The 20871-nt window shown below is 39.3% G+C and overlaps 1 protein-coding gene and 1 long non-coding RNA gene across 6 annotated transcripts in view; one reads left to right on the forward strand and one right to left on the reverse strand.

Annotated features, from left to right (window-relative positions):
* The window catches only part of LOC104324052 (von Willebrand factor D and EGF domain-containing protein), a 190416-nt gene that overhangs the window by 166099 nt on the left and 3446 nt on the right, over nt 1–20871 (forward strand). For 3 of the 5 annotated variants that reach the window (XM_069780772.1, XM_069780769.1, XM_069780773.1), the window contains 4 exons: nt 5058–5153; nt 6311–6406; nt 14352–14449; nt 16066–16108. In XM_069780772.1, the coding sequence (XP_069636873.1) occupies nt 5058–5153; nt 6311–6406; nt 14352–14449; nt 16066–16083 (308 nt within the window). In that variant the 3' untranslated portion in view covers nt 16084–16108. The remainder of the gene's footprint in view (nt 1–5057; nt 5154–6310; nt 6407–14351; nt 14450–16065; nt 16109–20871) is intronic. The other 2 variants (XM_069780770.1, XM_069780771.1) reach the window with 2 other exon arrangements.
* The window catches only part of LOC138685036 (uncharacterized), a 151425-nt gene that overhangs the window by 46912 nt on the left and 83642 nt on the right, over nt 1–20871 (reverse strand). The window lies entirely within an intron of this gene.

A 20871-nucleotide genomic window follows, 5' to 3' on the forward strand; every position in this document is an offset into this window, starting at 1 on the left:
AGCGAAAAAAGGTGTAATGGGGTACTTGCATCAAAAGGTGGCTTAGGTTCAATTTGAAAAGCTTTTGTCTGCTAAGCCACAGAAGCAGTGGCAGTCTGAAGGAAATATCTGGCTTCTTTTAATCACTGTAAACTAATGAGCAGATACTGCTGGCTAATATTGTTACTGTTTGTTAGAACAAGAGATTATTCTCAGTTGCTTCTAGTATATGCAGTCCCACAAAGCATGCTCAGTGCTTAACCTTGCCTCCAGTCCCTTTTGGTTTTGCATAGCAGGGATATTTTGCTTAATACTGTGTAAGTTTTAGGAGAACTGTTACTGTAAATCAATGGCAAGAAGGGCAGGCAAAGGAAGGCACTGGAATTGTAGGTGTTCATCGCTGGTGCTACTCACACCAGGAGGACCTACCTGACTGTACGCACATTTAAGGTGTTGGTTGGCTTTTTTCTTAGAATTTTAGTACTCTCTGGAAATATTTATTTTGCAGGAAAATTCTTCCCTTTGGCTGACAAAGCAGGAGGTCTGACTACCTTAAAGATGTTAGGGCTGAACAGTTGAACTATGGAGCTCCACGGAAGTTGATAAAAAGAGTTGCAAGAAGCACTTCACTGGGTCAAGTCAGCCTAGAGGGGATAAGCTATGCAAAGGGTCACAGGAAATCTTAAGTGATTGTAAGGTCAAAATGTATTAAAGCCATCAAAGAGAAATAGCTGCTACATAAAACAGAAAACTTAGGAACTTGTGAATGCCTGTCAGTGCACAGAAAATTGCATATATTTTGTATGATGTTCAGTGCAACACCTATGTTTTATCTTAACACCTGCAGCTGCTTATTATCTTATCAAAATCACCCCTCACCTGAAATACAACATGTAATCATGCTTTTTCTTTAACCTGGGTTATCACCTTCAACATTGGCTTACCTCATCTAACCAGTTTTGGAAAACATAAGATCATGGAAGTCCTTTGTAGAGTTAAACAGTGGCCTTATAGAATTGTGGCATGTTATAGAATTGAGTAACTCTATTGCATATGAAATTCTGTGCTTTGGTTCTTACTTAAGAGCATGGAAATGTCAACGGTGACAGCAAGGGGAATGGGATTAAGGCTTTAGTGATACTTACTGACTGCCAGCAAGCTTGCAACCAGGATGTGTTGACAGTACAGGACTCTCCCTACCCTCAGTGATAAACCCTACAAAACTGCAACAAAGGGGAGACACGAATGAGTTTATATCCATGTCATTAGGGCTAGTCCTCAAGGCAGGTGGAAAGCCTACCAAACCACTGTTGGTTTTGGGTAAAGATGTCAGGCCTTTTTTAAGGGGAGGGGAAAAAAAGAAATGTGAGTCTTTTCAAAGTCATGCCAGTGCCTGGGAGGATTACAGTTATTCGATTTGCTCTCCTACTGTCTGATAATTTATTTAGTTTTCCTGTGAGAGGCTGTAACATTTTTGTTTGCTATTTTGAAATTGGAGCTCCTCCACAGAGGCCAAGGAGTGGGACTAGGAAAGATCCGAACTAGTTATCATCAACAAATGTTGAAGTCTGCCTGACGGGTATTGAGATGGAATTGTATTTAAGAAAGTTAAAGAAAGGGAGACCAAGGTGGAGATGTCAGACAGGAAAAGGGGAGAGAAAGCACTGCCTTCCTTTACATAAAGGTGCTCATGAATTCCCTAGCAAGAAAAAAAAGTATCTTCTGCCCTGGAGGGCAGGCAGGCAGAAGTGCCCCTCCAGTTCAGAACAGGTTTGGTACTTTCCTTAATTCACTTTGAATTGAACTCCTTTGGATTTATCACCGAAGTGAGAGATGCCATAAGCAATAAACAACAGAAAGGAAGTTCATGCTATATTTTCGTAGTTACTTGTTCATTTGTAAGGAAGATGAACAAAGGGAGAAACAGACCCTAAGTTGAAAGTCAGTGTGAACCGATATGTTTTACTCAGACCAAGACTGGACCTCACCTGTTGCTTGAAGTTTTGCTGAATTACAACGCAAATTGAGATGGAACAAGTTCAGTTATACAAAAACTGAAAACTAAAAGGTAATGAAAGAGCACACTAGTTTGACTCTTTGTAATTGAAGGAAGAGTCTGTTCTACAATTTTAAAAAAATCTGCTATCAGTACAAAACAACCAGAAATATCTTAGAATGTAATTGTGTGTATAAGGTTAAAAATACACAAGGAATGTAAGGGACAAAAAAAAAAAAAAAAAAAAAAAAAAGAGAAATACCAATTTGAACAAGTGCTACTGTGCTTCTAGTTAATTTTTCTTGGATTTATTTTTTAAGGAGTAGGAGGAGGACTGTCGTGGTTTAACCCCAGCCAGCAACTAAGCACCACGCAGCCGCTCACTCACTCCCCCCCCATCCAGTGGGATGGGGGAGAAAATCAGGAAAAGAAGTAAAACTCCTGGGTTGAGATAAGAACGATATAATAGAACAGAAAAGAAGAAACTAATAATGATAATGATAACACTAATAAAATGACAACAGTAGTAATAAAAAGATTGAAATGTACAAACGATGCGCAGGGCAATTGCTCACCACCCGCCGACTGACATCCAGCCAGTCCCCGAGCGGCGAATCCCTGCCCCCCACTTCCCAGTTCCTAAACGAGACGGGACGTCACATGGTATGGAATACACTGCTGGCCAGTTTGGGTCAGGTGCCCTGGCTGGGCATGAGAAGCTGAAAAATCCTTGACTCTAGTCTAAACACTACTGAGCAACAACTGAAAACATCAGTGTTATCAACATTCTTCACATACTGAACTCAAAACATTGCACTGTACCAGCTACTAGGAAGACAGTTAACTATATCCCAGCTGAAACCAGGACAAAGACATTGTCCAAGTTTCATATGATCTCAAAATAAAATCTCTAGATTTTCAACTGATTTTGGGACAGCAGGTTAGCATTGGGGACACCATGGTCTGTGAATATCACAAAGCATAAGGTCATTTGAAATCTAGAACCAAATTTTATGGTTTGAGGTCATCTTTTCTAAATTCTGAATATATTTGAGCTGTTTTATACTTGAAATGGGAAGTCAAATACAACACAACATAAGATTGTAGGTCAGAAGTCCATTATTGGAGACGTGAGATCAAAGGGGAGAGAAAAAGGTTTTCAGAGCTATGGTTGCCACGGCACTTTGAACTCTTCTAGATTTTAACTAGTGGTTGCAGCACTTTTTGATAGTTCAGCAAGAACTGTAGATCCCTGTTAGCCTTAGTAAGCACAGGCCAAGATTATAGCATGGATCAGGAGAGATGGGGAAAGAAGGAAAAAGAGGACGACAATTTAAGGGCTTGGATTCAAGCAGCCCTTATAAGCGTGGGTAAGTCTGACCTGCCTGAGGGCAGGTCACTATGCTGAGGGATCCAGGAGGCTTGGTACAGAAAAAAATGCAAATGTAGTGGCCAACCAAGAGCAGCAATGTAGTGCTAAAAGCTTCCAGTGCAGCGGCATCTGCACTGAAGGAATAGACCAGGACACAAAAAGCCACAAAACCAATATTTCAATACATCAGAGGAATAATTAGGGAATTTAAATCCACCTATCTAAAAAAGCCTGATCATACCTAAAAGAGGAACAGGTTATTCTCCCATCAAATAACAGTTGCTGTATTTTTGCATGCTATTTTTTAGTAATCATTCTTATGTTGAGGCTCTTTGCAGGATTCCACCTTCTACAGTAAAGGTCTGAGGCGGGGGTTGTGGTAGTTTCAGAGTCCTGTACATCGTGATGACTTGAAAATCAGAATTGCTACAGTATTAGTATTCAAGTTCTGTTCTTACTGCTGATGTGCCAAAAGACATCACAACCTTAAGGCTAATAAAAGGCACTGTAATGCTACATTTTAGCTGTCAGCCCCCTCGGTGCCTGCAGAAGCAAGTAGCCTGCTCCCTGCTGAGGAAGAGCTGGGTGTTCAACAGCCACCCGGCTCCGCAGGCAGGGAGGATTGATGCTGATTACCCTTGCTGGTAATGAGTCACTGGGAAATCCCATTGTGCCTACAAAGCTTTAAACACGGCAGGAGGCACTTGACACAAATGTGTTCTCAAACCTTCATTGTCAGATTCTCCCTGACTTGACTCTCATACTCCAGTCCAACCACTTGCTATGTAACATGGTTTTATAGTTTTCCACCCAGTCATCAAATGCCTTCTTCCATGTAAAAGGCAGATCATTCCCACTCCCACCATACCAGCCCTGCCATGTTCCTAAACTACACTGCCTCTGATGGGTCCTTCCTACACTTATCGTAACAGGCAAGGAAAAACAGGAGATGAAGACTTTGGGTATCTGCCTATGGCATCTATCTATATCAAATTGCATACGTTTGACTTGCCAGAACAGTGAGATTTTACTGTTGGTTGTTGTAAAACAACAATATTGATAAATACAAGGCTTAATCTGAGACACAAAAATTAGCGATTAGATTTCTAATGAAATCTAACAAAAAAAATCATCTGGTTCCTGTGGTTGAAAGAACAACTTAGCTTTCACATCTTATTTATATGAAAGAATAAAGTAAAAAGGTAAGTACTTTTTAACAAATGGTGCGAAAAGGCAATGGAGGAATAGACCAATTTAGTCTTTGAGCTTAGTTGAATGCAAAAACATTCCCAAAATTGTGTGAAAACAATCTATCCTCTTCAAGTCTTTTCCTATCCAAATGAACATCTGAGAACATGTTTTCCAATCAGGAAGTGAAAGTTCTAACAAGTATTCGGGCTGTCCACAGCTGCCACAGAAAATATCTTACTTGTTTTTCCAAGAATCATTGTAATTAATGCCTCTCTTGTTTTTCTGGTGAGGCAGCTCCGACTGGAGCTTCCCCAAAAGAGCTTCCACACAAGGCACAGCATTTTCCAGAAGGATTTATGGGAGCTATCAAGCCTCTGTGTTTCAGATTCTCAAATCCAAATTACACTTCTGGTTTGTAATTACAAGCAATTGAACCTTCTGAAAGGCAGCAAGTAGTCTCTGGTAAAGTCTTCCCTCATTTCCCATCTACCATGTTCTTCCTTTGCTCTGTATCTGCAGGTGTCTGTGATCCCATGTGCATGAACGGAGGGAAATGCGTACGCCCAAATGTCTGCGACTGCCCATCTGGTTGGAGGGGAAAGCACTGTAATAAACGTAAGCACCTCTACTTCGCATCAGACAGATTATTGTTACTTAGGCCAGTCAACATCAGTTGTAATCTTCTTTTAATATTAAAAAACAATGTGGTGATTAGAATCTGGTTTGCTACTTCAGCAGTTTGGGGAGAAACAGTTTTAAGTACAGGTAATACAAAATGCTATAAAGATTCGATGCTTGCAAAGGAAAAAAGCTGTGTAGGGGAACCCTGGTTCTGCTTCATGCAGCTGTCTGTTATACATCTTGTTATGGAAATTCATTTTTATAGTATTAAACTTGAAGCATTGATTTTATGTTTTAACAGCTTCACATATTTTGTTATATTTTACGGAGAAATGCCATATATTTCAAAATACAGAACTATTTAAAGCCTGCTATAAAGCCTTCCAAACTGATATACTCTCAAGGTCACCAGATACATTTTGGTGCATAATTTGGAGGATGATGTGTTCTTACTCTGTAACTCTACCAGATCTGACTACAGTTACATAAAAATGTAATTAAAAAAACCCTCTCAACCTAAAATATTTTCAAGGAATATTTTTTCCTTACGTGGCTATTCATTACCATGATGTTGACAGATAAACCGAATAAATTTATAATCAAGATGACATACTGTATGTAAACCAGATTAAAATATTGGCTTTTTACCCTTTGGGTCCTGATAGTAAATATAATTTCAGGAGAAGTGTTCTGAAATTATAATATTAATCATTTATTCAGAAATTCTGAAGGAAGTCTGTGTGTCTCACACTTATAAACCAAAACATGCATTCACTCTTTCAGGATCTCTGAAGAAATAATATATGCAGTATACATATCAAACTTTACTATGAGAATCTATTTATTTATAGCATGGAACACTTAATATGCATATAACACATATGAATATATCATATGGAGAGTATTCTTAACTGATGGTGAGCTGAGCATTAAAATAGCAAAGGTCCCAGCAGACAGTCATCAAAGATAAATTTCTTAAGAAGCAAATATCAAAGAACCCTGAACACCGAGTATCTGATGAATAGAACACATTCACTTCTTTAGAAATTAACCATATGGAATAAAACCTAGCAGGTCACCTTTCAGACAGATCTTGAATATCCAGATATATCGTGTACATCTTCTCACTTGTTTCATGTCAATTTGTTCAGCTGTTTGCCTGCAGAAATGTCTGAACAGTGGAGAATGTATAGGTCCAAACATCTGCGAATGCTCTGAAGGGTGGGTAGGAATGCTGTGCCAGACCCGTAAGTGCTGCTTTAATTACTACACTTTTGTAGCCACACGCTTTGCACCAGAGATCTTTACACATTAAATTTTCTACTATGTGTACCTTGCGTTAGGTTTACAGTTGCACTGGATGAGCTTAAAGGCCTTTTCCAACATAAATGATTCTACGAGTATCTGATTCTATTACATGTAAAAGTCAACCATAACATGATTTACACCTAAATTCTGCCTCTTATTTGTCAGAACTGTCTTAGGCTGCCAGTAAAACTATTACTTTTAAAGACATTTCTGGACTCAACTTCAGCGTGAGAAAGAGACCTGACTCATCTTTTACTTATGTGGATGCTAAGCTCGAACTGTCAGTCAAAATTAGTAGTCTTTAAATTAAATAATTTGAAATATAAGGTAAAAAAAGAGGGGTCAGGGACAAAAGGAAATGGAGTAGCCCATTCTGTGTACCCAGATGGCATTAAGCACAGAAAGAAATTCTATGTATCTGCTAACCTAAGAGCCCGATCCTGTAAGTACTACGCGTTCAGACTGACCGCCAAGATAGCTGGAAGTATTTGCATGTGGAAGAACTGGAAGGTCTGGAACAGGAAGAGATCACTTATTGCCTGTAACATACAGGGTCACTTCAGTTTGTGTATGTTATTAGCTTTACAGTAAAAGGGCATGAGGAAAATATCAAGGCATTATCCCCTTTAAAGGGCAATCTTTCTTTCCTCTCACACTCACAGAGCATAATTACTTATGGAAATCTTTTGTCAGTTAAATCCCAATGGCTGTGTAATTGTTTCTTTGTGCCAGCTGTCTTCTAGTTCAAACATGGTAATGTTTAAAGTTATTTATTAGTTGATGACATATTCTTGACTCAGTTTATTAAATGAATAAAGAAATTGTGCCTGTTCTTGTGAAAGGCAAGTAAGGCTTACTATCATTAACATTTTCTGCTGTCCTATGCAGGCACACACACCTAGGCAACTTTTTATATATCTATTTAACCAGCTCCTTTGAAACTTTGCTCCAAATCTGTTCATTTGCTAGTTACTGTTTTTACTATTTCTTCCCATATTTTCATTGTAGTGGGAATTAAATCAGCTTTTTGTCCAAAAGGAGCTGGCTAAAACTCCTAGGTCCCACAGGAAACCCAAATAACCACCAAGTGGTTGGAATTTCTGGGGTTTTTTTAAATAGAAAGAGAGAAGACTATTGTCAGAGAGCAGATGGTGAGGTCTTATAATGTTGCTCCAGGGCATTCACAGTGAAGCAGGGAGGAAGCAGGGGAACAAGAAAGTCTTCATCCTCACAGATGTTAGGTGTAAAGTTTTGCATAGAAGTGTAACCCCTGAAAGCAAGTCTGGTTTTGTGTTTTAATGGGAGTCTGTTTGCCCAAATCCAAAACTCAATGAAAAAAATGTATTTATCTGCCTAAACATAAATAGCCTTGGCCTCAGCTCTGGCACTGATGAACAGGCTGCTAGCAGCAGCAAAGAAAGAGGACTGTAACCAACCTCTGGTTACATCCTTTTGTTACCCTCATATTTCTTTGGCCTGTTTCCCATCTCCCACAAATAGTGGGCCAAATCCACACACTCTGCCAGAACCAGCACGTTTCTGGCAAGGAGGTGTTTGGTTCTTCACACTACTCCCCTTTGCAAAACTACTTTGTCAAATTTAAGCCCCCAAGGTTTCCCTGTGCTCAGCACCCCCTTTCCTGCTTGGATGTGTTTGCCCAAATTCTGTGCTTCACTATAGTATCGACAACAAGGCTGAATATGGTCTTGATTTGCACCACTTTTTAACTACAGATTTTGGCTGTTAAACTCAACAACAGAGCAAAACGTTCACATTATAAGACAGGAAAGTAGTAGCAACATGTTATTCAAATATTATTTCATATTCTATATTAATTTATTTTATTATATGATATATAAAACTTTATTATTATTTTGTGTATGAATTTATTAATTTATATCATCTATTAATTATTATATTGTTCATATTATTAATCTAAACTGTTTCCATTTCCTAATGCAAAAATTCACTTTACAAGTAACAATCCAGATGATAGTTTTTCTCAGCAATCACTGTACCTTCTCCACTATCCAGAAGCAATTAGGGCTGGATTGTTTCTCTGGGCCTTTTCAAGGGTAGGAGGAGGTTGGATAACCCCAGCTTCATTCTTTTCAGCCTGTGAATTCATGCAACTGCCCTTATGGAGATGGCAGAGATGGAAATGGAGATAAAGGTTTCATCTACACACTGAACCCCTTTTTTTCCTCAATAACTTCCTAACACAACTTCCTCAACAACTTCCTTCCACACCCAGTAGGGTGACCAAACCAAAGAATCTACAGAGACTTCCACTGTTTTCTGGACATTTCTCGGAAAAAAACCAGTTTCAGTTCTCTATACAGAGATAGCTAGCCAGAGTAAGCCATTAAGCCAACAAAAAAAGACCATGGACAAATACTGAGAATTCATCTTGGACATCTACTTTTGATTCATCTTTAGTAAGACGGCACAGATCACCTTCATCAGTGCAGTTTCTAACTCACAAAAGCCTCAGCCTACAAAGACATGTCAAGAAGATGTTTGGAGGCAGCAGTAAATATAGCTGCCACAATAAAATCTTTCCTAAGTCTTCTGTTCTCAGTCTTCTATAAAACCAGAAAAAGCAAAACATGACATTCTCTACTTTTAAGTGCCTAATAATTAATTTAAATACTCACAAGTGCAAATACTGAATTCTCAGATTTACCTGCCAACTTTCACCAGGGAAGAAGGACATAGATCTCTATCACAAGTGATAGTCCAAAATGCTTCAACCTTTCAGTGGACAACACCACTGACAGTAACCTAGAGCAGATTTTCAGTTCTGTTGCAATGAAGATTGGCACTGTCTAAGTCAGAATGATTTTATCTCTAATGTATTTTGAAAATGCTTCAGAGACCATGACCAGTCTCTGGCTACCACTACATTGCAGAACTTTGCAAGAGTAAAAGTATAGACTTTTAGGAGAAATTGGTAATGGATAAAATACAATAGTCTTCTTTTATCAGACTGTAAATAAAGAGGTCAGTCAAGAGAATAGTTCTGTTCCCCACTCATCTGTAGCTGAACAGAATAGCTTCTGAAAGAGGATGGATAAAATAGGTCATTTGTCCCAACAAATAAGGTGTATGGTAGAATACAGGTATTACCCTTGATAAATACCTATGACTTTAATGGTCATAGTTTAAGGAATAATGGTCAAGTTTCAGGCTGTATTGCAGATGTAGGGAAATTACCTTTCAGAAGACAGGTTAAAAAATGTCATTTGAAATATTCAACGTGTCTCAACTACAGAAACCAGCAGCTTCATAGATTAGGCTCCTTCCATTAGAACATATTTTCTGTCTGACTTTGCTTTTAGCTTTCATGACAGCAGCACAAATATTCCAAAAATTCCCTCTCTGAAAACACATAAACAGTATCCCAGGATCACCATGTTTTTGTCAGTGATTTCCTTCCCATTCCATATTAGACCCCCAGTCTGAAGCTTAATGCTTGTTGCTTCCCCCTGCCTCCTGCAGTGTTGACTTACATCTCTCTTTTTCTTGAGCTGGAGAAGAAACATTAGACCAAAGCAGTGAAAACATGACAGTGCAATCTGATTACCCTGACAGATATAGCCAAAACACAACCCAGTAAAGTCAAAAGGCTTCTGGCCAGGCATATAAGTCTGTTGTTTAAGGCTCTGAATGCAGGATCAAGGTATAATTCTAATAATTAATTATAAAGTATAAGAAGGTTATAGTTGTGAAGGATCTTCATCATTAAAATTCATGCTGCTATCTGCTGTTCTAATATTATTGAACCCATACTGGCTCCTCATTGCCCTTCAGAATATCTTCTCTTTATTTGCATGTTATAAGTGTCAAGCTTATAGCCTTATAATTTCCTCAACATTCTTCCTCATTCTCTCTCTCTGCCTTGAACAACATCTCAGACAGGCTTTCTTCTAGCTTTCCTATGTAACCCTTTCAAACCTTAAAAAAAGAAAAATCTTAAAAAAAGAATGTAGTTCACATGCAAATTATAGCTCTGTTCTTTTAACACCCAGGGATAAATCTCCTTCTGTAATGGGCATTTATTGATTATAATTTTAACATAAGCTTAGCTTATTAAATGACTTTCTTTGCTGAATCTGTGCAGGATAATGCATACATCGCCTGTGTCATTTTTAGTGTTTAGTGGCTTAGCATCCCTTGTAAATACATTTATGAAATATTCATTTGAACTTCAGCTATGTTATTATCCTCTGTGATTTCAATTCCAATTTTCTTCCAAAATGTTTTTAACTTTTCTCCTAACAGAGCTCTTGTTTTTCTGAGCACTACAGCAAGAAGCAGTGGGTGGAGAGGGAGAGACAGGCAGGTAGCAAAGGATAAAAGAGGAGGAAATCTTTTACCTTCCTTTTCTTTGTTTGCGTCAACTGAGAATCAAAGAAACCACAGACAGAAAAAAGCCTGGTACCTTATCTAATGCCTGTTCTGTCCGTGCATACCAGCACAACCCCAGCTGCTATAGGGGTCTCCAGAAAAGTCCACCTCTCTTTGCTTTACCTGTTCTTATTTTATCCACTACCAAGCTGAAAGGGGAATCAACTTCCATCTTTCCCCAGATCAAGTTCATATCAAATGAATAATAGTAATATCATGCACAGTTCTCTCTCTTCTAGCTTACTATACAGGGGAACAAAACTGGTGCAGGCACAAGGATCCCCTTCTGCTGACAATGCACTCCCTACTCGGAAACATATTTGTTCCAGGAATGAAACTCTTAAGATTTTTCCAGTTAAAAATCTGACTACTTTCAAAGTTCATGGAGGACCTGAAGTAGCAGTCAGCAGACGATGAGCACACTGTCCTAGCTTAAGCGTGATTTCATTCCTCCTCTGCCCCATCCACACCCAGGATTCAAACCTGCCCTCACCCCCGCCCTGCCCCGATGGAGAAATTCAGATGTTTGCAGCTGCCCATTCTGGGTCTTAAGGAGTGTTTTGCAACAGACACCTAGCAAAACCCAGTTTGTTTCTTAAAATCTTGTTTCAACAAAACAGCACTTTTACCTTTTCAAAATAGCAGAAATAAATCAACTAGCTCGTATACTAGGATGGCAAGTCACCAGCTCCAGGTCACTGGAGTCCTACAGCAGATAACCACCTGACACAGCTGGCTTTTTAAAAAAGGAGCACCTGAAGGTCACCAGCATGTCCAGGTCTCTGCGCGTTCTTGTTCTGGACACGGTACGGGTCAGTAGCTTTGACACAGCATGAACTCTCACTACCTGACTATACTTACAAGAGTAGCAGTTTGCCAGGCTGTTTACAGTTTCTCCTTTTTAAGATGCATAGAGTGGCAAAAAATCTGCTGCTTTTCTCCTCTGTCCTGTAGCTGTGAGGCCTGAAGTTCAGTATACATACTTAGATTTTAATATTCCCTACTCTGGCAAAATCTCAACCTCTTCGCTGAGTGTTAGCTGCCACAATAACCTGATAGAACAAAAGCAATACAAATTCCAGATGTTAAACACTTTGTTGCTGGCCTTCCAAGTTCATTATAACAATCACTATAACTCTGAGAATCACATTTGGATGGCTTAGGATCTCACAGTGTGTTTTCTAAAGAAATTTCACTGGCCTGGTCTGTCTCTGAGACTTCAGATTGTAACACTAAGAATTTGCATGAGCTTAAACCTGTGCCAAAATCAGAACCTAAGTCTAACAAACTGAAGTTCTAGAATTTGTTCCTTCAGCATCTCAAAAAAGTAGATTTTCTGTGAAAAAACCCTCATTGGGTGTTGTGGGTTAAGCCCAGCTGGCAACAAAGCACCATGAAGCTGCTCGCTCACTCCTCCCCCCCAGCCCTGGTGGGATGAGGAAGAGAAAATATGAAGAAACACTCGTGGGTCGAGACAAGGACTGGGAGGGATCACTCCCCACTTATGGTCACAGGCAAAAGACAGGCTCAACTTGGGGAAAAAAAAAACCAAATTCAATTTAATTTACTACCAATCAAAGCAAGGATAATAGGAAGTAAAACCAAATCTTAAAACACCTTCCCCCCACCCCTCCCTTCTTCCTGGGCACAGCTTCACTCCCGAATTCTCTCCCTCCTCCCCTCCCACCAGCGCAGGGGGACGGGGAATGTGGGTTGGGGTCAGTTCCTCACACGTTGTCTCTGCCGCTCCTTCCTCCTCAGGGGCAGGACTCCTCACTCTTCCCCTGCTCCACCAGGGGTCCCTCCCACGGGCTGCAGTTCCTCACAAACTTCTCTCACGTGGGTCCTTTCTGTGGGCCGCAGTCCTTCAGGCACAGGCTGCTCCAGCGCGGGCTTCCCCACGGAGCGGCGGCCATCTTGGGGGGCATCCATCCCCCTGCTCCGGCGTGGGCTCCTCTCTCCCCGGGCTGCAGACGGGCATCTGCTCCCCCGCTCCCCTCCACGGGCTGGGGGGGACAGCCTGCCGCCTCACCGCGGGCTGCGGGGGCATCCCCTCCTCCTCGCTCCTCCTCCTCCTCCTTCTTCACTGACCTCGGGATCTGCAGAGGGGTTCTTCTCACGTCCCACTCCCCTCTCCGCTGCAGGTTCCCCTCTTAACTCTGTTCTCCCAGAGGCGCTACCGCCATCGCTGATGGGCTCGGCCTTGGCCAGCGGCGGGTCTGACTTGGAGCCGGGGAAGCTTCTAGCAGCTTCTCACAGGGGCTGGCCCTGTGGCCCCTCCCCTGCTACCAAAACCCTGCCACACAAACCCAAAACACATAGGGATACATTAAACTCTTTCAAATCTGATGGAACACTTTGCTCCATGATGAAGATGATGGTATTGGATCATAGATATGTGTCTACTTTATTTTCAGATCTGTCTTAATGGTTGCATGGTTTGCAGCCTCCTATATATGCCTCTGCCTCACAAGAAAACATAAGAAGCCACTTGTTGATACACATCTGACCAGTTTTGAAGGCACTTAGTCTGACTGCCTGTAACTAGGATACAATATTCTGGCAATATTTATAGAAGGTTTAACTCCTGAGATCTAATTAAAATACTATGACATGTGTGTTCTTGAATTGGTGCCCTATGAATTGGCTGTTCTCTTTCTTCTATGCCAAACAATGTCAAAACAATAAAAACTGCTAATGAGGATGAAAAACTGGCTGAAATTTGACTAATTCAATTGATTATCTTTTTCCTCTCTTAAAAAAAACCCCACTGATTCTTTTATTAACAGAATATCTTCAAATGGATGGGCCTCCATAAGTAATATGGTACTATAAACAAAATTTAAATTTTTTTCTGATTCCTTTTTACTTGGAATAAGTAGCTTATTACTGATTCTGTGGGACCATGAAATTATTACATCTTCTTATGCCCCGGTTTCTATAAGTGTAAGTATGCAATTCACCAAATTGTCCCTTTTATTTATTCTGATAGCATCACCTTTGGGAGTACATATTTAACATATCTTTTCATCTCAAGTCAAGAACAAATCTTTTAACAGCTGTTATTTTAATTCAACTGGAACAAAAAAAAATCAATTTTGGCACAAATCTGACCCAACCATCAATGCCCAGAACATGTACTGGCTTTCAAAATTAGGCCTTGCACTGGTCCATTTCCGACTGAGCTGAGGCAATTACTTTAGCACAGTCTTCTCTTTCCCCACCAGTGGGAAGAAGAGGAGAAAAAAAAAGAAAAATTATAACCCTAACAGACAAATAGGCATGAAAAGCCTATGGAAAACCATTTTTAATACCTCAATATTTTTCCATTTATTGTCCTTTGCTCCATCATATGAAACTACAGAATCACAATATATTTTGCCAGAACATTTTCAAAAGCATCTAAATATTCCTTTTCTAATTACAAGACTTAGAATAACTTTATTTCTAAACAACTTTATCTTTCATTTGTAGCACTTTGTGAGCAAAAATGTCTGTTTGGAAGCAGATGCATAAGACCAAACGTCTGTGCTTGCAGAAGTGGCTATACTGGTTCAGCATGTGAAAAGAAGGTAAGCTCCAAACCCACCGATTCTTATGGCAAGAGGGACAAAAATAACCAAATGGAACTGAAACAGCCTACAGGAAAATGGGTTAAAGTCTTGTTAACCTTATGAAAGGTGTAAATAAGGTTACAACATAGTTTACAGGAAGTTTAATGACTGCTAAGCTGGCAAAATAACACTGTATCCAAGTTCTATACAAAATTTTCCCTTAAGGAACAGTTTAATATTTGAAATATAAAACCCACAAAAGCTGTGTCTATTCTGGTAGGTAGGGTCATCCTTAATACAGTGCTCCTGTCCAAACTCACTAATCATCTGCACAGTAAACCCTGAAGAAAAACAGCTAGTTGCAGTCCAGCCCAAGCCTGGAAGCTTTTCTGAATTGCAAGGGCAACCTGCTCCTCCCCACCAGATGCCCCTCCGCTTGCTTTTCACCCCCTTCCCTTCCTAACTTTGCCTCTTGTTTGCAACGTGCACCCAGGAGGTGTATGAGCAGCAATTACTCTTGTTCATTCCTTCTCCACTCCAGTTTCTGATGTCCACAGACAGCCTGCTTTGTCTTGCTGAGCTTGACTTCAAACTCGACATTAAATGTCACTACAGACCCATCCAAAAGTGGCAAAACACCAGAACAATTCTCATGGTCGGAGAGGGATTCACCTCTCTCCTCCAAGTAACTTTGTTAGAGGCTCTTTTCCAAGTTGAACTCTCCTAGCACCTGTTAGCACTTGCTATTCCGTTACCAAATGGGTGCTCCCACCTTTACTCAAACAGAGCTGATGGGACTAAATCTTCTGTGCCCTCCCAAGGTGAATGGCAACCAAAACAGGTGACACTTGTCCTGCTCTGTATCTTCTTGCTGTGATAGCTGTTTCTGTTGCCTTATGAAGAAACAATGATTTCTCTCTTCCTGACATTGACCAAAGCAAACTGATGTCCAGTTCATGCAAATCTTTTTTTGCATGAATTTGAGAAGCATTGAGTTGGGCAAATACTATCCTCACCACCTCCCGAAAAAACAGTAAGCCATGTCCAACTACCAGAATGGTTTGCAAGGTTATAGTACATCTGACAGGTGGGCTTGACCTGACCATCACATCAGTGTATGTCTTTAAGTCAAGTTTATCCCCTACATCACCACTAAGACAAAATAATTTTTTCCGTCTTGCCTGGTGTGCCTAAACACTGTATGTATCAACTTGAATTTCCCCTTCTATTTTGAGTACTGCTGTATTTCATATCCTGCACCTCCTGTTTCTCAGAGAAATTTCTCCCTTCCAGAGTCACAAACAGCCAAAACAATTTACAGGTTTGCCATTGTTAAGAGCCACAATTTTGAGCCATGGTCATTTCCCATAACTCAAACACTATTCCACTCAGATGTCCTGATTGGCCCAATTTCCAGCTTTCAGAAAGGCAGGTTGCCCTGTCATTTATCTATATTGAAAGGCTAGGGGCAAAAATCAACATATTTTCATTTCAATTACATAACGCATTAAGAGAAAGCATGAAAATCTATTCCGATAGTCATTTTATTCTGTTAATGATAATTAGATTTTAATATCAGAATTAAAGTTCTGTATGGATTTTCTTAACAAGTACATTCTCATACTAAATTACAGCTCCTACATCAATACTGAAATGCAGCTGATGTAGATCAGATGAGTAAGTGTTGTAATTTTCTATATATAAAAAAATCTATTAAATAGGTTGGCTGTAGCCTAGGAAAATACGGTGCACATTTTCTCAGTTAACAGAAGTCCAAATGGAAGCAGGAATATGCCAAGATAAACTGGAGTTATTGTCTGCAGGTGTTTATATCCAGGAGACTTTCCCTTGGTAGGTCAAGAGTTGCCCTCTTTGATACAGCAGACCAAGATTATCAGGATTGCTTTAGAGCATTAGTCTAGTTGTGAAACTGTGAAGTATGATATTTGTCATTTCACAAATGAAGTGGAACTTTGTTGCACTTAACAGAAAATATTACATCAAAAAAATAGGCTTCCTTTTCACATGAATAAACTATTACATGGTAAATCACTCCTGAAAGAAAAAGAAAGTAGAAGACAACTTTGCATATTTTGTATGTCCAAAATGCCAAGCCATCAATGATACATGTAAACACATGGGTCTCTCTAGCAATGATTAATCTCACATTTTTCAAGACTGTTTAAAGCACTCTTCAGTTTCCTGGCTTATTCTGCAGAATTACTGATTGGCTGTGCTGATATGAATGTGCATTACTTTGATGTGAAGAAGGAAATGCTCTGAATAAAACAGAATTAACAGGTTCCCTTCAATCTGTGAGCCTTGCTGAAAGCTAGAATCAAAGTTAGTAATAAAAATGATGGATTTAATGATGTCTAGTTTAAATTACATGGCTTATGTTATATGAAAGCAAATGAGCTACCCCTCCAAAAAACCAAAATTATGAGAGAGATTAAAATACAAAGCTCAATTACTAGCATGGATTACAGTAAATTGTAAACATAGGAATTCATACCCATATTGCTGTGGAAAAGTTGCGATGATAGTCTTCCCAAGAGTTAATTTATCAGATTGGATCAGGTATAACTGAACAATCTGTACAAGTCTTAATCAACTTCTCCAAACCTCTCAATCGTGGAAATCTCACAATTTATCTAAGTAATTGTCCAAGTATTTAACTACATTATTAGAGCACAGTTTGGTTTTCCTAACCCTGAACATAAACCCAATCTGTTGCGAGTAAAACTGATACTTCTTGGGGTAACCTTGGTGGGCACAGAGAAAAATTATCACAGTCCTTTCAGTAACAACATTTATACGTTTGAAGACAATTAGAGTCTCTGCTGCCTGATGTTCTCCCATTTTCCTAAGCTAAACCAACCAATTTTCAACCCCTGTTCTCTGTTGCTCATCTAAACTGTCTCCAGTTTCTCTATATCCTTCCTGACATGCTGTAGCTGAGCACCAGTGCAGGCTAGTGCCCAGCAACTGCCTCCCTGTGTGTCTCTGATTAATACATTTACAGCAAGAGATTTACATTTTTCTGCAGCAGTGCTGCAACCTGCTCAGTCTTTTCCACAGTCCTGATACCTTATCACTTATTTCCCATTTGGCATTTGTGCAGTTGACTTTTCCTCTGTAAGCACCATCTTTATTGTCTTTACTTAATTTTGTCTTACGGATTTCAAGCTGTCTCACCCATTTATCAAAACGATTTTTAATTCTAAGCCTGCTTGCACTGCCTCCAAGTGTGACGATGTTAAAAAATGTGACACCTCATTGTCTAAAACATTAATGAAAGTAGCGAAGAGTAGAAAAATCAGGGCCTACAGACTATGGATATAATTATTCCTTGATAATACTTTCTCAAACAGGCTTTGCTGCTTACTTATTCCATCTGAATCATACTTACTGGCACGACTATCTGAGTCATATCAGAAATCTCCCTAAAGTAAAAAACATATCTGTTCTTGGTGGATAGAGTGGCTGGTTCCCTTATTAAGCTTGAGGGGTTTATAAATTGATTGTTTAATAATTTGTGTTAGTATCTTTCCAGATACCAACTTAGTCATTCCCTTGCTTTTCCTTTTTTTTCTCTCATTCAAAAATATGTATTATTTTTATTGGGACTATTTATATCCTTCGGGAGTTCTCAAAGCAAGTCACTGCTGGTTTAGAAAATGCATCTTTAAGTATGCTGGGGTAAACTCTGTGAGGCCCTGTTGACCTGGAAAAGCTGCTTCATGTAAAGACCCTGTTATACACTAAGACTTTCCATATGGGAAGTTAATGCACAGTAGATAGCATACCATAAATTCAAATCCCAGTTTATTGCCTAGTCATTTAACCTTGTAAACAGGCCTTAAATCTGACTTCTCTGAATCTGAATACTCAGTTCCTTCCCTACTCTCCCTTGCATGCCTGTTCCCTTGTTAATTCTGATCATGTTAAACCTTTTGTCACATCTAACCTTTCCGTGAAGACTGAAGAAAAGGCATTGAGCACATAGCCTTGCCTGTGTCATCTGCAATTTTCTCTCCTTCCTGTTAGATTTACCACTATGTTTTGCTATGGGAGTTAAAACTCATGCTTTGCTCTGTTTCTGTTATGAATCTTCAAATAATAGGAACAACACAGTAGCAGTGGCATGTAAAATTTGTCCAAAAACCTGGATTAAATTGGAGTGGAGCAGCCTCTTCCTTTCCCTCAGCAGCAGCTGACAAGGGATGCTCTAGGTGACTGCACTCACAGCTAACTGAATTGCACCAACCTCCCTTTCCTACGGAAGGAGATGCAAGCTAATTGCCACTTACCCAGTTTAGGAGACTGATTTCCTCCTTTAAACTTAATTTCTGGTCTTCAACTTACTCTCACAAAATTAGAGTGAAAAATTCATTTTTAGCAGCATTTTTTTCAGAGTATGGACTGAAAACACTAAGGAGATAGATACAGGGAGCTAGAAAAAAAAAGGCCTCACTGCAGAACTCCTTTTTCTTCCACAAACTAAATAGTGTCTGGTTTTCCCAGTGCATTTGGAAAAGCTGGACGGCCCATATTCACTTAATGACGTTATTCCCCTTTCTCTGCTGTAATCTTCGATATAGTTCCCTTTTGTGCAGTTAAGATTCCTGGAGGTACAATATACATTTTCCCAAATTATTCATCATCTACATCCTAGTTCTCACGTTTATATTGCCAAATGATTTGCAATTCATTTTCTGACATTTTTGGTTTACTTTTTTTTGGACTTCTGCTAAACAAAGCCTGCCAACAGCATTCCTCAGAAGGCTAATGAACTTGCTAGAATAGCAATCACTCTCTTAGAAATCTTCTGCGTATTTTTAATTTGTATTGACTCTTTGAGAGATCCAGATAATTTAGGAAGTTTCATGGCAGACATGAAGACAAATGCTCCTGCTGACTTTTACATTCAAAACAGCCATTAGAGCACATTTGTTCAGGGCTGGAAGGGGTGACCCAAACAAAAAAGACTAAAAACAGACCTTTTTTCCAGTGGAACCACAGTTAAAACTTTGGCACAAGTCCCAAAAGAGACTAAGGCAGACAATCAAGGTATCATTTGCACAACAGGGAGTTTTTCAGAAAATTGAAATTCATATTGTATCTGTTGTCCTATCTGATACCATCACGCTTTCCTTGGGTTTTTTTTCCTTCCTAAATGGATTAAAGTAATAGCATTAATTAAGCCAACAGAATTAATTTAAGCTAAACAATGTTATCTAGTTAGATATAAATGGTACATAATATTACAGTACAAGCTATCGTGATGGTGTATTTTCCCAATAACAGTTTAAATATTAATGCACTAAACTTGGCTGTCTGTTGAATATTTATTCTAAAGCATAAAGTTACTGAGAAGTGTAGCCTGTTACAGAAAATAATAATTAAGAAAAGGCTCACCTTATAGCAGATACTTTTAACACTCGAATTTACCAATAAACCAAACAGCAGCAGGCCATTCATTCCCTATGAATGAACCCAGTGACTACGCTCCAAAGATTAAACATACTATTGATTTCAGTACAGCCTGAAAATACAAGATGTTTTTAATAAACAATTTCTCATATTAGGCAACCCTCTGCTGCAGTTAGTGACCTTAACATCACTATTACCTTGTTCATTTATACACTAACAGACGTTAAACCACAAATCATGCTGCTGAAGTTATACAAGCTGTATTTAGCATCTGTGAATATACAGGCTAGTCATCTGTGGAGTTTTAGGGGAAAATGGCATGCCTATTCTTAAATTATTTGACAAATAAATGGAAGTAATATGAGATCAAAAATGGAAAGTCAAATATAAGCAGTATCGAGCTACACATGTATGTCAGACTATTTGCTTGCTTATTACAAAGGAATGTAAGAGTAGTTAATACTATTTAAGCAAAAAAAATGAGACTGTGACTTCCTCATCATATGACTGAATATCTTCAACACATATACTTGTTCCTGTATTCAGACTGTATTCAGAGGCTTCTTGATACACTGTAGTTAGCCTAGATCTGGAAGCACCCAAGAGCTTGGGCTTCCAGGCGTGCCCAGATAAATCCATGCAGAGATGTGCCCTACCAGGTGAACTCGCCAGCTCAGGTCCCTGCTAACCTGGAGGTCTCCATGTATGCTCCATCCTACTGACGACAAAAACCTGCCACTGGTTCTTAAAGGATTTAAAGAACTATGGTAGTGCACAGTATGAATACTTGATCACACTTTTAGTTTCAGAGAAGCTTGTGAAGAAAGAAAACTTATAAAAGTGTTCATTCTGGACTTCTGCTGTTTCCCTGCAATAAACAGATGCATCCTATATCTTCTCTTTAAGTCTAAATGGGACAGAAGAGCATTACTGATTTGGAAATCACAATGCTTTTCTTTAGCTTTCATTAGAGTTTCATGAACACAGGAGAAACCAATCTATTG

The sequence above is a fragment of the Haliaeetus albicilla genome, chromosome 4 (assembly GCF_947461875.1).
Source record: "Haliaeetus albicilla chromosome 4, bHalAlb1.1, whole genome shotgun sequence".
Taxonomy (NCBI): Eukaryota; Metazoa; Chordata; class Aves; order Accipitriformes; family Accipitridae; genus Haliaeetus; species Haliaeetus albicilla.